This window comes from Arctopsyche grandis, chromosome 8, assembly GCF_051622035.1.
Source record: "Arctopsyche grandis isolate Sample6627 chromosome 8, ASM5162203v2, whole genome shotgun sequence".
NCBI classification, from domain to species: Eukaryota; Metazoa; Arthropoda; class Insecta; order Trichoptera; family Hydropsychidae; genus Arctopsyche; species Arctopsyche grandis.
The window spans coordinates 15316985-15333301 of NC_135362.1; the positions used below are offsets into that span (position 1 = coordinate 15316985).

At 33.4% G+C, this 16317-nt stretch overlaps 2 protein-coding genes across 2 annotated transcripts in view; one reads left to right on the forward strand and one right to left on the reverse strand.

Moving 5' to 3' along the window:
• Nucleotides 1-21: 21 nt before the first annotated feature.
• Nucleotides 22-1861, reverse strand: LOC143915505 (uncharacterized). The gene is made up of 3 exons (XM_077436196.1): nt 1654-1861; nt 1428-1576; nt 22-1355 (listed from the first exon to the last, which is right to left on the reverse strand). Exons 1-3 carry the CDS (start codon nt 1817-1819, stop codon nt 1176-1178), a joined length of 495 nt encoding a protein of 164 aa, XP_077292322.1. The 5' UTR covers nt 1820-1861; the 3' UTR covers nt 22-1175.
• A 3158-nt stretch (nt 1862-5019) lies between these two features.
• Nucleotides 5020-16317, forward strand: part of LOC143915853 (cytosolic carboxypeptidase 1-like) — a 74539-nt gene continuing 63241 nt past the window's right edge. Inside the window, exons 1-2 of the mRNA XM_077436674.1 lie at nt 5020-5162; nt 6456-6595. Of these exons, the coding sequence (XP_077292800.1) occupies nt 6466-6595 (130 nt within the window). The 5' untranslated portion in view covers nt 5020-5162; nt 6456-6465. The remainder of the gene's footprint in view (nt 5163-6455; nt 6596-16317) is intronic.

Sequence of the window (16317 nt, forward strand, 5' to 3'; positions counted from 1 at the left end):
ATTTATTTTTCTCTCGTATTTGAGTTACCTATCCATTTCGTATGTCAATTTGGAACCACTTTTCAAAGTTGACAAGGACACGATAAAAAATCGGTCCAACATTGACAACTCCAAAATAATTACTTTGCAATTAAAGCTTATTCCGTCTTATTAATGACTTAAGATAAAATCTTAATGGCACGCTTTGTATTAGATAGGAATCTATATATTGTAACGTTACACTCCAAGCTCAGTTTCAGAATTAAAATTCATTAATTGTAGTCATAAAATTTTTCTTAAAAAAAAAAAATTATCTCTATATGTATTGAACATATAATGTGTATACATTTTTTTGTATCACATAATAAATGGAAAACCGTTTATTTTTTCTATTATAGACATCTATCGAAAAGTTTCCATACTAAAATTGGCATTAAAAATAATATAACTTAAACTTTCAATAAATGACATTGACTAATTTTTGTCACAATATTTTCAATTTTGATTATTTAAGTCTAAGCATATCAAGCTGTTGATGAATTTTCTTATTCAGTTTTGAAACATTACTTCTATTACATTCATTTACTACCCCCTATAAAATAAACACAAAATGAATGACTCACTGTACAATATTGTTGCACATCAATAATTTAAAACTAACTATGGTAATAGGTAAATAAGTAAAAATAGTGAAACTAATAAAAATTAGAAGTTTTATTTTTTTACATATTATTGATATAAATTAAAATATTGGGTCGTCTGATTATGTATTCAAATACATATTAGCGTAGTATTTTAATGACATTTAAATTTATTAATAATAAAAATCACAAGTAACTTGCCACTACTATAATATTATTATGCATATATGTAAGCAATAATGCACCTGGTAAATATGTATGTACATATGTATGCAAATATATTAAAAATAACATTTTTTCTGTTTTTTAGATTAGTTATTCGTCTATAGGAACAATATTTGTCGCTTTCCAAGACAAAATGACGGATCTTCATATGACTGCACATGTAGAAATGTACATTCATACATAATCAATTCACATTTAACTACATATATACATACATTCAAAATAATATGACCATTTTTAATATTGAAATTAAAAACATGAAAACAAATGAAGGTCATTAATCTTGCAAGAAATTTTATTAGAAAAAAAATGTTCGTTTCAACAATAGTTTCAATGATAAAAACCATATAATCTAACGGAAAAATCGAAGCCTTTTCCATATCCTGGGGAGACTGCCACTTCCACAAAACTTGAACCGATTCCTCCTCGAAGTATTTTAGGATCTTCAGTACTGTTGCTTCTATCGCTGATTTCAACGCACGTTATATTTGCTCTATCGCTATGCCTTATCTAAAATACGTATAAATAGAATACGAAATTAAAATTTAAAAAACTTTAATTTCAAAATACAAAAATACTAACTTCCATTGCAGCAACGACCTGCGACTTATTATCGTTTTCCAAGATGAAATTCTCCGTATAAATCAATGGTTTGCGACTACTACTATTACAGTCGCCTTGAAACAGTCCGTCTTCAGTTATCGTATAATTTGCTGTGTTCACCGGTAGTTCTAATTCAAATATTATGCTATAAAGATTTTATTTTAAACATTGTAGTCACGAAAATATTTTATAATGTAGTACTAACTGTTTATATCTAAAATTGGTTCATCTGTTTCCACGTTGTTCACTTCTTGATCCAATTTTGTCGTATTACCATTTTGTATGACAAACATTGAGCTCAGTGCCGGTTTTCCAAGAACAAAGTTGACCATTGAAAAACACAAGAAAACAATCGACACTTTTAAATACATATCGAACGTACAAACTCAATCGGATGCTGCTCAGAAATGATTAAAATGTAGTTTAATGTTGTTAAGTGCGTAATGAACCGCGACGAGATAATTTTTTTTTCAAACAAACTCATATTTGATTGATATTTTACATATACTACGTCCACACAAATAAGTTTGTATGTATCAAAACAATTATTTTTTATTGCAATCAGAATAACATGGATTTTTTAATGAGCAGTGAAAATTATGAAGATATTACTGTGGAATACTGCCAAAGCGATATAATTTTAAAAATAAATTCAAAATTTTACACAACTCGATTAATTTTAGACAAACTTATGATAAAAATCAATAAAAGCTTAGAAGCAAGAAACATCAAACAAATTACACCAAATATTATACATACACACACAAATGTATGAACATGAAATAAATAAATTATGATAAAGCTGAAGTGATAATTTACATATACATATGTACATAAGTACATATGTATGTAGGTACATATACAATACGTCACTCCGACAAAGCCCGCCGAGGACAAAAGTAAATTCCTACGTTTTATACTTCATAAAAAATTAAAACGATCGGATAAGAACCCAAACTTTGTCACACGACAAAATCGTTTCTGAACTAAGAAAAGTTTAGTAAAACTTAAAAACATACTTATAATTAGATATTAGAGTTTTTGGTTTTATTTGGTAACATTTTAAATGGTTACTTTTATGTTTATCAAATGTAGGAAAAGTTTTTATTTTAATTCACATCAATAAGCTGTCTCATTTTATATAGAGTTGAATTTTGCTTAAAAAAAATTTTTATTTTGTCAAAATATTTCGTCTTTCAATTCTACAAAGAAAATTAAGGAATTCCGACAACTGTGTCGAAATCGGATCTTAATACGCCTTTAGTTACGTACCTTCAAAATCATATCAGCTTTTAGATTGTTGGAGAATTACAATTTTAAAAAGACATGAGGAGAGTGGCGTAAATACTATGTAGCGGGGGTAAGCAATGGTTACGGGCAATAAATCGTCAATATATTTTAAATTAAGACACGTTTTGGTTTTAAACTATTTCGGTTTTCTTGAACCTAGGAAAATTATTAATATGCCGGAAACAGATATTCCAGACCATTGTTTGAATCCCAGAAAAAAATATTCAAGATCTTTCTGAAACAATGACCATAAGGCAAATTTCAAAATTTCTTATTACCAAGTACAGTTGTTCGGAGAGTGAGTTTTCAGAAGTATATACCGCATTCAATGCTATTTTTTACTCTTCCGGTAACTGTGGCTAGCGTAGAAAGAACATTCAATAAATAATTAAAGATTAAAAATGATTAAAGATTACAAAAGAAATTCGATCCGTCAAACCAGACTCAATGAACAGTCTTTGCTTACAATTGAGCTCAAAGAAGCAGCCAAAATGGACCTCAAACAACTAATTCATGATTTTGCAAACAGTAAGATTCGAAAGAAGAAATTTTAAAATATACATGTGAGTTAAATTAAGAAAATTATATTATGTACCTACATATTTACAATAATTATATTCATATTAATACTACATTGCGAAACCAAAAATTTGGTACTTCGATTTAAAAATTTCAGAGGGGGCTCCGTGATGATTTTTTACTTACAGGCACAAAATTTCTAGTTACGCCACTGCATGAGGCATATGAAAGTCTACATATTTAGTTACATATACACCAAGAAGGTAAACCCAGAGAAATGTTATATTAATAGAAGTGGCTTTAGGCGTCATATTGTTGTTAAGTGACGATTGTCCACAGACAATCCTAAATAATTTTAGCATCAGTCGTATTTGATGCTTGGTGCTCAATGTCCGATAAAAACTTCTCTTTTTTTATATTACTCGCAAGATGGGCAAGCTTCGGTAAAAAATGCACAATGCATTAAAAAACACACAATAGATAACATGGGATACATTTTTATAAGCAAATTTATCCGATTGTATTCCGTGCGTTGTAGCGTATTTATAGAGACGTACCGCATAATATTGACAACTATTATTTATTCCTAAGAACCCTTCTTTTATTATTACATTTCTCTGGGTAAACCCCAATGCGCCATCCTGGCCAATTACAAACAATGCAGCATTTTCAATATATAAGTCGCTGAATTACGAGACACTGAAAAATTCGAAATTAACGAGACATCTATAAATTTTAAACTTTATATAAATTTCATTTTACATAAATCAAACTCAAATAGTGGTGACATAGTGGGTAGGATGAGTTTTTAGCCAATTTAATGAAGGAACCGTTTTAACAATGAAATCAGAAAAATTGGCAAACTCTGATGGGAAACGATCGACTTGGAGTCACAAATATCCAAGTCTGACCAGCAGCATTAAAGATTATACTTAGAATAAATAATTTTCAAATTTCAATCGAGGTCAATTCACGGGATCAAATCCGGCGACCTCTCGGTGCTAGGCAAAATCCCAACCACCAAGCCATGCTGCTGGCTAAAGGAAAAGCGGGCACTTACTATCCAAATTAATTGTTTTCTAAATTTTAAATACATATCATACTTAACAAAATTGCACTTAAATATTTTATTGACAAGAGGTATTTTCGACAATCTCGAGTTTCCCGGCAGTTCTTACATAAAATATATTCTTAAATTTTATGTTGTTAATTTAAACTAAAATAAAAATAAAATTACGTAAATTAATGCTTAGTGTATCTTTCAATATAAAAAAGATCAAATTTGCTACCATAATTGAGAAAAAAAACAAAAGAAGCAAATCATTCCCCCCCGTTTATGTATTTCGGTTGGTCACACTGATTTTATCTACACCTACACAACACGCGATTCAATCCAACATTGTATGCACATTAGTTGAATTAGCATACTACTATAGACAAAAATAATAAGAAAAAAAAGAAGCAACATTTATAATATTGAAAACGTATCGAATTACCATATTCATCGAATTCACCCCGCGTTGAGTACAATCTAACGTGAATACATTCCGGATACACGTATAATTTTTCAAACCTAAGCAAACAAGTCATCTTACACGGTCAAACGAGAAGGCGAATACGCAACGGCCGAAACTTATACGACGTCAAAATCCACCCCAAAATTATTCTATGCATATGTACATATGTATACGAATATCGAGCATACACACATTTGAACGATCAGCTGTTTGGCTCACGAACACGCGCCAACGCTCGCGAGCTCAGTACAGCGGCGAGTGTCGCCTCGAACGCGTGTCTCGTTCGCTGTTTTCTTTTCATGTATTTTGACATTTTCTCTGAAATAATCAAAATTGCAAATCGCATCAAGTCTTCGGTGGATGAGATTCGGTTTTGAATTCCAATTTGGTGGGTGTGCCAGCTTTCATTTTTGACAGCCGAAGAAGGGCTGCTCTGTCACCGGCTTTTTTGTTTACACGCGCAAACACGAGGGTGAAAATTTAACACATGCCGTCCGCGCACAATCGAAGAGTGTGCATTTTCTCGATTGTTTCGTCGACTTTCACCTCACGCGACGTAAAAATGCTAAAAATTTGACCATGAATCTTGGCAGAATGTGTTTTCTTAATTTTGTTTTAAATTTTTGCAAATGAGTATTGTATTTCGTTTGCATGAAATATATGTTGAGCTAAATTTTGTACTGAAAGTTTTCGTGTTTGGATTTTTGATTGGATGGGCTCTGAAGCCCATCCAATCTTATGCTCTTATGGCGGACGGAAATATTAATTTGTTTTTATGTCGTGGTCTCTTTTTTATTATTGAAATATGTATATTTACATATACAATCATCGATTCGTTTTTGTGCATAACTTTTATAAATTAGAATAGAAAAAAATAATTGATTATCTTACGTAGTAATTCAATTTATTATTTATTTAATTATTCAATAAGCTTTTATACCATTATTTTATTAAAATTAATAAATTTCAAATCATCGACCATGTCTAGATTATTTTTTATTTATTGAAAGTCGTTACAAATTTTTAATCATAAACTTGTTACTTTCATTTGTTTTATTCTGATGTTTTTTCTGTGAGTATATAACGTGTCTGCTAATATAATGATTAAAATTTCAATTCCTGAAATTGAATATAAATGAATTCCTTAAATATTTATACAAATCAAACAAATCAAAAGTGTGTATGTATATATTCTTTAAATTACTATTAGAAATTATGCACCTGTTGATTTGCTATAAATACTGCGATTGCTAAAATCTAACATTTGTCGAATAAAAAATAAAAGTCTATCTAAAAGTAGTTTAAACATAGATTGCTGGCCTTTGTTTGATATTCATAAGAATACATTGTACCTTATATAATATATGTATGTATGTAAATATGATAGAAGACTTATGAGACTTTTGCCCTTTCGTCTGAATCCTATCCTCGCAAGGGCATCACTTTAATTGGGGCGTAGCCCCCGTTATCCAATCAATAATCTCACCTTTAAAGTTTTTGAAATCTTCAACCTTTGGTATATGTATGTATGTACGTACATATTTGCATGTGTAAATTTACTAGTCGGATAATTTGATATATTGCATAACTTGGGCCAAACTACATTGTTCATACCGAATTTTATGAGAACAGATTTGTAATATATAATTTAAATGAATTAATAATTTGTTCTAATCAACAGGAGTATAATAATGAGTGAGGAGGCGACCGCGGAGTCTCTGCTGGAGAGACTTCGCCCTCTATCTCACAGACCTGCTGCTGAAAACATCACACTTATTCGTTCTCTGACTACGAAGTTACACGCTAGACTCACCGGCCAAGGTAAATAAACACGACAATCCATCAATCTATCTTGAACATAAAACGTATAAAAAACCGTACAAAAATCAATTTGGCATCGTCATTATCGTCTGTGGGCCGTGTTTGATCGTGTCTTATGAATAATTATGTACATATTTTCATCTCTCAATATTTGGGTCATCAACATCCTGTGTGCACAGCCCTGATCTGAAATAACAACGCAGAATGCAAAGTGAGAGGATAATAACTAGATACATAAAGGCTACGGATGAAATTTTGAAATCATGCCTCGTGATGCGACTAAAAATTGGTACTCATGGTTAACCGATCTCATACTATCTACAGGGCCTCTAATAGGAATTCCGGGCCCTGGAAAAATAATCCCTTATTTTTAATATACGAAAAATCTATCAGAACCATTAGAAAAATACTTATATGTTAAATGCTATGACAGGTACGATTTCACATGGACACAAAGAATGCGCGGATCGAAAAATGATAAACATTTAGCATTAAAGAAATATATGTATTTGTATGTAGAATAATATAAAATATCAGTATCGATCAGTCGAACGTCCAAACAAGGAGCCTCTCAAGTAGTCCGAGCCCTGGAACTTTAGCCCCAGCTTCCCTCCCCTCTCTTGTTGGCCCTGACATCTATGCAAAAGTCACACTTAAAAGTCACACCTGCCATCATCTGTAGGGACATCGCATGACATTGACTATTCTTACTGACATGTACATAGTATCGTAGTTCAAATCTTTCTCATACGACATTCGTAAGAGTTTTTAGATCATATATGTATGTATGTGGGATTGGTATGAATGAGAATATTTTAAGTTGGCAGGCTTTGCGCGTCACTCGCTGGTCGAGTCCGAAGCGAAGACATTAAATGAGTTGCGTAAAGACTTTGACTTTGAATATCCTCCCGCACACATTCATGGATCCCATATTTATGAAACTCGGCTAGATCGAACTGAGCTTGTAGAGGCAAATCACAATTATTACCAAATTTAGCCGACTGAAGTTGAACGTGACGGTTTGGCCGTGAGTGCATACTCCACTTGAGATTTATGAAGCTTTATATACATACATACATATGTATCAGTGGCGTGTCGTGAAAATTTTTCTGTTTTGTCGCACAGACTCATTCACATGTGCGCGAGCAGGATTTAAGGGGACTTAGTATGACGTCCCCTAAGTAAGGCTGTGCGATAAAAACGGGGAGATTTCCACGGCACGCCACTGGTATGTATGTACATAAATATGTATGTATTTGGAGGGATATCAATAGCTAACGCCTACACCAGACAGTAGGATAAAAGATAATAGTAAATATCAATAGCACTTAAAACCTTTTAGTCCCACCTCGATGAACTCGTTACTCGAACTGCTGTCCAACTTTTTCCATGTCGCCTGACTTTATAATATACATATAATATATCATTCAGCCACCCGAGCATGTTTGAATACGATGATGGGGCTTGGTAGACATGCGATTCGGGCGACTGCACGATCGGAAAACACTTTTGGAATAAATTTTCCGCGTAAGTTACCATTTACACGTTCGATATATACATACGTCTGTACACGTATGTACAAAGTAGAACACCGGTGTTATCGGCGAAATGTATGGATGGTTCGCGTGACTAACCACTTCTTTATCGGCCACTTACTTATCGGTGGGTAAGGAAAACGGACGAAGAAGACGAATGGTTCCACTTGTACCGGTCATGTGAATATTTTATGAATAAGTATGAATATTTTTCATCTTTGATACACGTCTATTTGAAACGAATTCGTATATTTTCGACGATAATGATGTATGCAAGCATAGAGTTCTACGAACACTTTGAAATTTGTCTTTGATCTTGGTTTGAGTAAGATTTGGCATTTAGTTATTAATATCTTATTTATTTAAAAGTTTTGGATCATTGTGGCATTACAGGAAGCGCCACAATGGCCTAGGTAATAAAACAAGAGAGGGAGAAAACAAAAAATAAATAGATAGAACAAAAAGCAAAAGCAAAAAATAAGATAAAAAAAAATTACAGAAAAGAAAAGAAAAAAAAACAACATTTAAACACAATCATAAAAAAACAGTAAAGTAATGAAATAGCAGATGAATGAAAATTTAAATGAGTAATAAAATACAAAGATAATTTGATAAGTAGTAAAAATACAAAGATGGGAATGTCCGGCACCTGCAGCCTATTCCGATAAATAAGAACAAGCTACAAATACAAAACATTAAAATTGCACTCATACATCACATTCAAATTATAATATACCTAGTAGATCTTCCACTTCTTTTAATAAAATTCCCATTGGCACTCACATTTTATTATTCCTTTTCTTGGTCATTAATCTAAGTATTACATAATATAACATATCCCCACTGTTCGAAGCTTTTTATTTTATTTGGTTGCTATAATTTATTTTTAGAATCTTTTTTGGTATCAATGTTATGCTATCTACTTTTAGATAGGGGTGGGTTGGGGATCCAAGTGAAAGGCCAAAGTCGGTCACAGCATTTATTTTATGACTCAGGAAGTTCACACGAAACGGCCGCTCACTCCAGAATATCCAGTCCACCGTGTCCACCTTCTTTTAAAGGCAGGTAGCCGAGTATTCAGACATGCAGTAGTCCGAGCAGCCCCATAATTCTCCATGAACGTTATTTCCCACAAACTGGGAATTCACTACAAACCACCCCTTAAAACTCCACTTTACATTGGTCCCGGATTCCTACGTCACAATACGTTGTATAGTATAATATTGTACAGTACGTTTGTTTTTGTTTTTAAAAAATAAATAAATAATATTATATGACTAACTATCTACTGATATTATTTATTTGTTTACATATTTGCCACAGTGACATTACAGAATACTTACTGTCACTCTGACCAGATATGTAAGCGTTATAGATAATACATTTTTGAAATCATATTCAAATAGTGGGTAGGATGGTTTTTGCCAATTTGATGGTGGAACCGTTTCAACAATTAAATCAGATAAATTCGCAAACTCTGATAGGAAACGATCGACTTGATCGACTTGGAGTCACAAATATCCAAGTCTGACCAGCAGCGTTTTAAGATTATACTCAGAATTAATTCTTTTCAATCGAGTTCAGCTCACGAGATCGAACCCGATGACCTTTTGGTGCTTAGTATCAACGCAACCACCCAGCCACGCTGCTGGCTAAATACGCAGGTTCGACAAGTGCACAGGCCCAAGGCGCAGGACGAAGGCGGGCCCGAAACGGAACTGACAAAAAAAATCCTTCTTTGCTTTTATGTCATTAAATACAAAAATTCCCTGTGGCTTTCTTTACCCCAGTAAATGATAATAATAATACATGCTTTTTATAAATAGATTTTTAGATTTGTAAAAATATGAGACGTTTTAAATTGTTGTCTACGGGCGCGTGTTCTCATTTTATAATTGTTTAAAAATTTCTATGAAGTATAATATTGTTAAAGATATTAAATATGATGACGAAATGATGTATAATAGATATGTATTTGTTATATTATTTTTCAACAAAAGTAAGGAGTCTTAAATTGAAACTGTGAGGTTTGATAGCTATAATATATTCAAATTTATATGCAATAAGTTGAATTGAGGAAAGACTGAAAAAACTCAATATTTCATACTCATATAAATTATAAATATTTCATACCACAAAATTTCTAAAGAAACTATGTATGTATGTATATCCCCTACGATATATTACTAAACCGAACTTTTTAAATTATTGCCGCACGACTTACGTAGTCTCTTTAGCGAAAGTCACAAATATGACGATAAACCGTCATTTATAATGTTGCGCTTAATAGCCGATTAAAGTTTGCAGTTATTATAGACGACTTCGGTCGCTGTGTTTAGAATTATTCGGCTATGATCGACCCAATTTCTGAAGGCAATTCCAGATTCGAAAATACTCACGCATCCATTTAACACCGTAGAATAAGTCGCCCTAATTCAACTCGGAACTAATAAAACGAACCACCTCGTAAACAATGTCCTCGCCTCCCCGATAAAAGTTTGCCGGAATTGAATCGTACGATAATAGAACGAGTTCGCTGGGTCGGGGGAGTTTCCCCAAAAGTAAAATAATCGAAATGAACGTCATTTGTGTATGTCGTCTCGAAAGTTTCGCACCCGGCAGTGAAAGAGTTAATGCAGTGTATAAGTTTGGGCCGTAAAATCGTGGCAAAACTCGATGTGATCACGCTCCCTCGGCTGAAATTTAAAATCGGTCGCGTGTTTTTCAAATTTGACAGAGCCAAAAGAGGCCGCATTAGTATAATAATGAGACCACTTTTTTGAATTTTTCGATTCGATAGTTTTACGCCAGTGGCGTGCCAGCTACACCGGATAAGTATATGAAGTTGGAAAACGCGGTTTTTCTTCACGTGTCTCGCGTAAGTTATTGCGCTATATGCTAAATCGCTCCAATTTATTACACGTGAAACTTCAAAAAGCTTCGTGATTTTTTTCTTTGGTTCTTCCGGTTACGTTATAAAGTTTTCCCAATTATCTATAATACATACATATATACCTAAATAAATATGTATATGTATATATATGTATGTATATATATATATATATATATATATATATATATATGTATATTTTTCTAATTATATATAATTAATTAATTAATTTAATTATCTGCAATGGGACTCGGATGTTATATATATTATATACTAGCTGTATTACCCGGCTTCGCTCAGTGTTTATAATATAAACCGCTTAAACATGACTAAGCTAATTTAATTAAAAAAAAAAAAAAAATTTAAAAATTTAAAAAAAAAATTTAAAAAAAAAATAAAAAAAAAAATAAAAAATAAATAAAAAAAAAATCAAAAAAAAAATTTAAAAAAAGCCCTATTAGGGCTTGCGCCCCATGAGGCTGGGCCCCCCGGGCCCCCTTCGGGGCCCCACGGGGCTGCGCCCCTTGTGGCGCCCCCTTTTGAGCCCCATGGGGCTGCGCCCCATGATGCTGGGCCCCCCGGGCCCCCTTCGGGGCCCCACGGGGCTGCGCCCCTTATGGCGCCCCCTTTTGAGCCTCATGGGGCTGCGCCCCATGAGGCTGGGCCCCCCGGGCCCCCTTCGGGGCCCCACGGGGCTGCGCCCCTTGTGGCGCCCCCTTTTGAGCCCCATGGGGCTGCGCCCCATGAGGCTCGGCCCCCCGGGCCCCCTTCGGGGCCCCACGGGGCTGTGCCCCTGTTGGCGCCCCCTTTTGAGCCCCATGGGGCTGCGCCCCATGAGGCTGGGGCCCCACGGGGCTGTGCCCCTTGTGGCGCCCCCTTTTGAGCCCCATGGGGCTGCGCCCCATGATTAAATGCAAAAAAAAAAATAAAAAAATAAAATAAAATAATTACCTACTCGATACAACCACGAAGTGGCACTTTTCCAAACCGCTATAAAAAATCGTTTATATATAATTTATTTTTATAACTCAATAATTTCAACTGTTTTGTAATAAGAGATTGATATCATTCGCGTTTCCGAATGCGCACGCGCCAAAATATAATTTAAAAAAATTATAATAGTCGCCGGCTATTTTTGTCGACTGTTCTTTATAGCGGAATTATCTAGTTTGCGAAGAGATGGATGCGATTAAATTTAGCGGTGTACATTGTCAATAGCACTATCAATTTCTTGTAGCATTCGTCAAACTTGAAAAGGGTGCCCATTGTGAGCAAACATTTAATTATTATTTGATAACATGCATGTTTGTAGTTGTTGTAAACATTATGGTATAAAAAACACATTGATAGTTATAACTAATATTGGATATGTGAATTAGTATTCGCCTTTCATTGTCATAATTATAGTAATTGACCTTACTTGCCGTTTTTATCATGATGGCACTGTCACAGTGGAGTCTTTTGATTTTGTGACCGTGTTGCCAGAATGTCTTGGCAACTTTTCGGCCGATATATGTCCATGTGGGTCATTGCTAATAGATCGTTTGCATGGATTTGATGAAAATTGATGAAATCCATGTGAAATTCAAGTCTACACACATGTGTATGTTGCATGTAAGCCGAGCGTACGTTGTGATTTGCGTGGATATTATTCACATTGAAATATATGTGTGTTAATGGGTTTCGTGAAACAACCCTACCAACACGTTAACGACCAGGTGGAATCTTTTGTTGTGTCGAACAGTTCAAATTTATTGAATTGAGAGGCGCGAGGCTTTTACCAGCTCCTGAATAAGCCATTTTGTAGGTGTAGATATAACGCGCTATACTATCATAAGACATGTTTTCTAGCAGCGAAATTAGGTCGAGGAAATCGGATAATTTTATGGGGAAAATTATTTTTTATAGTTTTCGATCGTATTATTACGATGTCGAAGTTTTGCATGTAATAGTTTTTTTTATGCACCCGTCATAAATCAACCGAGCAAAAATAGCATCAATGTGAGCGTTTTTCTGTTTATTTATTGTTTAGCGGAAAGTTTAATTTTTCACTTCGTTTTCAGACAAGTCTATTATATTTATATTTTCACCATATTTCAGATTTATGATTTTCATAAAATTGATGGCATACTCGGTAGCGAAAATATTATACTTTATTATTTTAAAAAATACCTCTGTATGAGTTTCCAAATTACATTTAAGCCTTTTGACGAATACACTAAACATCTATTAGAGCATTTTAATTATCTCCACTTATCACCTCTGTCATCTCATCAAGTTTTCATTCAACCGTAACAAGAGAAACAGCTGCTTTTGTTATGTTTTCATTTTTTTTTTATTCAATTTTAATTTTTTTTTCCACCATTTTGCGAAACGCGTTCCGGCCAAAATAAACGGTGACTTGAACGCTCGGAAAAGCTTCGTAGAGCTTTTCTGAATTTTTCCAATCTACGCTAATAGCGCTTTTCGCGCGGTTGTAGGCTTATATTTAGCTTTATTAATTATCGTTGGAACATCAATCCTCGACAGGTAAACACGCCCGTGCTTATTTCAAACCCAGAATCCATCAAAATCCATCTTAAAATTTGATTTATTTAATATGTGCTTTCGGCATTGATCGAACACTTGTATGCTAGTACGCAATTTTAAAATAGACGTGTGAAATTTATCAATTAAAATAAAGTATTGTTTACAAGATGGGGTGATAATTTAGCACAAATTAGATTTTCGTAGAAAATTTATTTTTCTTAAGCTACTCGTATGCACGAGTGTTTAATTTGATTGACAGGTATCATTTGTTATATTTAAAAATAGTTTAGACATGTTTGTTGAACAGTAAATAACTTTTAATTATATTTATAACAATGGTTTTCCTGTTGAATAAAAGTGGATTATTTTTTATGTGTTGAACAAAGCATTAACTTTTCTTTACATTTTCTGAAAAAAAAAACAACTAAAACGGCACTCGAATAAAACGAAATGCTTTTAAAGAAAGCACAATGTAATTATGCAACGATTTTTTTTTAGAATCTTTGCTATTCGTTTGAAATAGAATGTTTATAAATACAAAAAAATAAAGTCACTGATGCCCTTGCATTGTCCTTCAACTAAATATTAACCGTTATTTTATATGATAATTTATAGTTGAATAAATCAATTTTATATCAGGATGGGATATATATGTATGTACATAGCTCAAAATTCAGCTATTCTATGGTAGTAGTATTCGGTACTCGATCACTCGTTCAGGTGTTCAAAACGTTTTTCGGAAATGGAATTTCGCAGTTGGCTGTTTGATGACAGTTGTCAGTGTCACGCTCGACTAAATGGAAATGCGAGGCGTTCAAAAATGTTTGCCGACAATTGCAGAAATACTGAAAGTTTCAGTGTACCGCGAAGAAAGTGAAGTTGTCGGTGTATTATGTCAACGGTTTGTTGTCGTGTTGGTTTTAATATGGTAAACAAGTGGCTCTCGGCAGACGGCACCACTTGGAGTCGGGCCAGCCCTTGCTGTCGTATCTCGTTCACGTCATCGTCTTCGTCAGCGTCATCGTCATCATCATCGGTGATCGATAGCATTGAACTTGACACGAAACAACACCTGTAACAAATCGTAACCGATACTTGGCGATTGTGAATGATACACATTATTGTATAATCACACTAGATTCGTTAAACGAAATATACGAATGAGTATGCATACTACATACATATATTCAAATTTTATCGGTTATATAAAAAAATGCTGGCAAGATTTGTGATATTTGTTATTTAATTTAAATTTTTATTATACATACATAGATTGATGTACATATTCTAAATTCACTCAGTTGATTGCTATGTATATAATGTTTTGTTTTTTATTACAAGCATTAATTTGTATACGTTCGATGTTATAGAAACTTCCACATAAGAATGTATGCCCTGGTGAATTTAAATCGTCACAATTGACATTGATTTTGATCTTGAATTGCGCATTGATCCTGACCCATCGATGCTTGTCGTCGAATCGATTCGTTGTAATTTATCGTCGCGCATACTCCGACAGCAGTATGATTGGCAAATTAGAGTAGTTTTCATGTCAAGATCGATGGTTGGCAAATTCTAACATATCGCCAATGTGCCAATGTAAACATTATCGACGTGTCCAAAAATCAATCAAAAATAATGTGAAGAAATGGGAAATGTATACATAAATAAACCATCTGTCATGTTGATGCACACTTATTATAATTGTATGTATGTACGTATGTACATCAGGATTTCTGCCTGGGTCGACCCGTGTTGATGTCCCGTGTCCCGGGAATTCTTATCTTGTTTCCCGGGAAAAATATTTTGATAACAAAACGTTCTTTAAATATTATATAAATATAAGGCGAATGTATGTGTGTATATCGTACGATGAAACTATTATGAAGCGAGTGTATCCTTCTTGTATTGACAATTCCAAAACGGAAGAAACTCTTTCAAAATTCTGATGAAGATATGTAGGACAATTGTGTGTTTGAAGATGAAGATAAATCTACAAAATACCGTAATTAAAAAAAATAGCCTCGGCTGATAAAACCAACTTTGACCGAAACTGAAAGAGTTTTTTTCCATTTCTGGAAATATTTGTGGCAAATGTAGAAATAGGATTTCGAATTTATTTACATATTTTACTATTCCCAAGAAGCTATTTCATATAAATTTACTTTTATAATAATATTTTTCCAGATAATAGATATGTATATTGTTAACTTTTTTTTAATGCGTTGTAAATAAATAAACTGTATATTTATAAAAAAAAGTACATACATATGTGTATTAAATTAAAAAAAAAAATTGTATCATACAATGTCCTGGGATCTCGGGATCCCGAGCTCCGTCCCATGTCCCGAGAATTAAAAATGTCTGGGAAATCAGAAACCCTAATGTACTACATACATATGCATGTAAATATGGAAATGTCGGTTAACGATTTGAGTGTCGTAAAGGTTGTTAGTTTATTAGGTTTCCATTGTGGAAATTTAATATTATGTATACCTCTGTATATAATATTTATGCTATGCGTTTGCTTAATCGTTTCTAAAATTTCAAATTCAAATTTTACATTCTTCGAAATAATCAATTGCCAATTTCCATTTTATTTATACACCGAAGTCGCATAAATCTGTCAAGTTGTTTGTACTGCGCTTGTGCTGAAATGTAAGATTTATATGAGAAAAATTCATGAAGTGTATTGAGAGAATTAATTACTTGTTTATAATTTTTTTTATTATTATGTAATCTTAAATTATTTACTATGTATGACTTAT

Coding starts and splice junctions, on each gene's coding strand:
- LOC143915505 (XM_077436196.1), bottom strand. CDS start 1,819: ATGTATTTAAAAGTGTCGATTGTTTTCTTGTGTTTTTCAATGGTCAAC. Junction 1,577..1,653: donor ACCAATTTTAGATATAAACA/GTTAGTACTACA, acceptor TATTTGAATTAG/AACTACCGGTGAACACAGCA. Junction 1,356..1,427: donor AGGTCGTTGCTGCAATGGAA/GTTAGTATTTTT, acceptor TACGTATTTTAG/ATAAGGCATAGCGATAGAGC.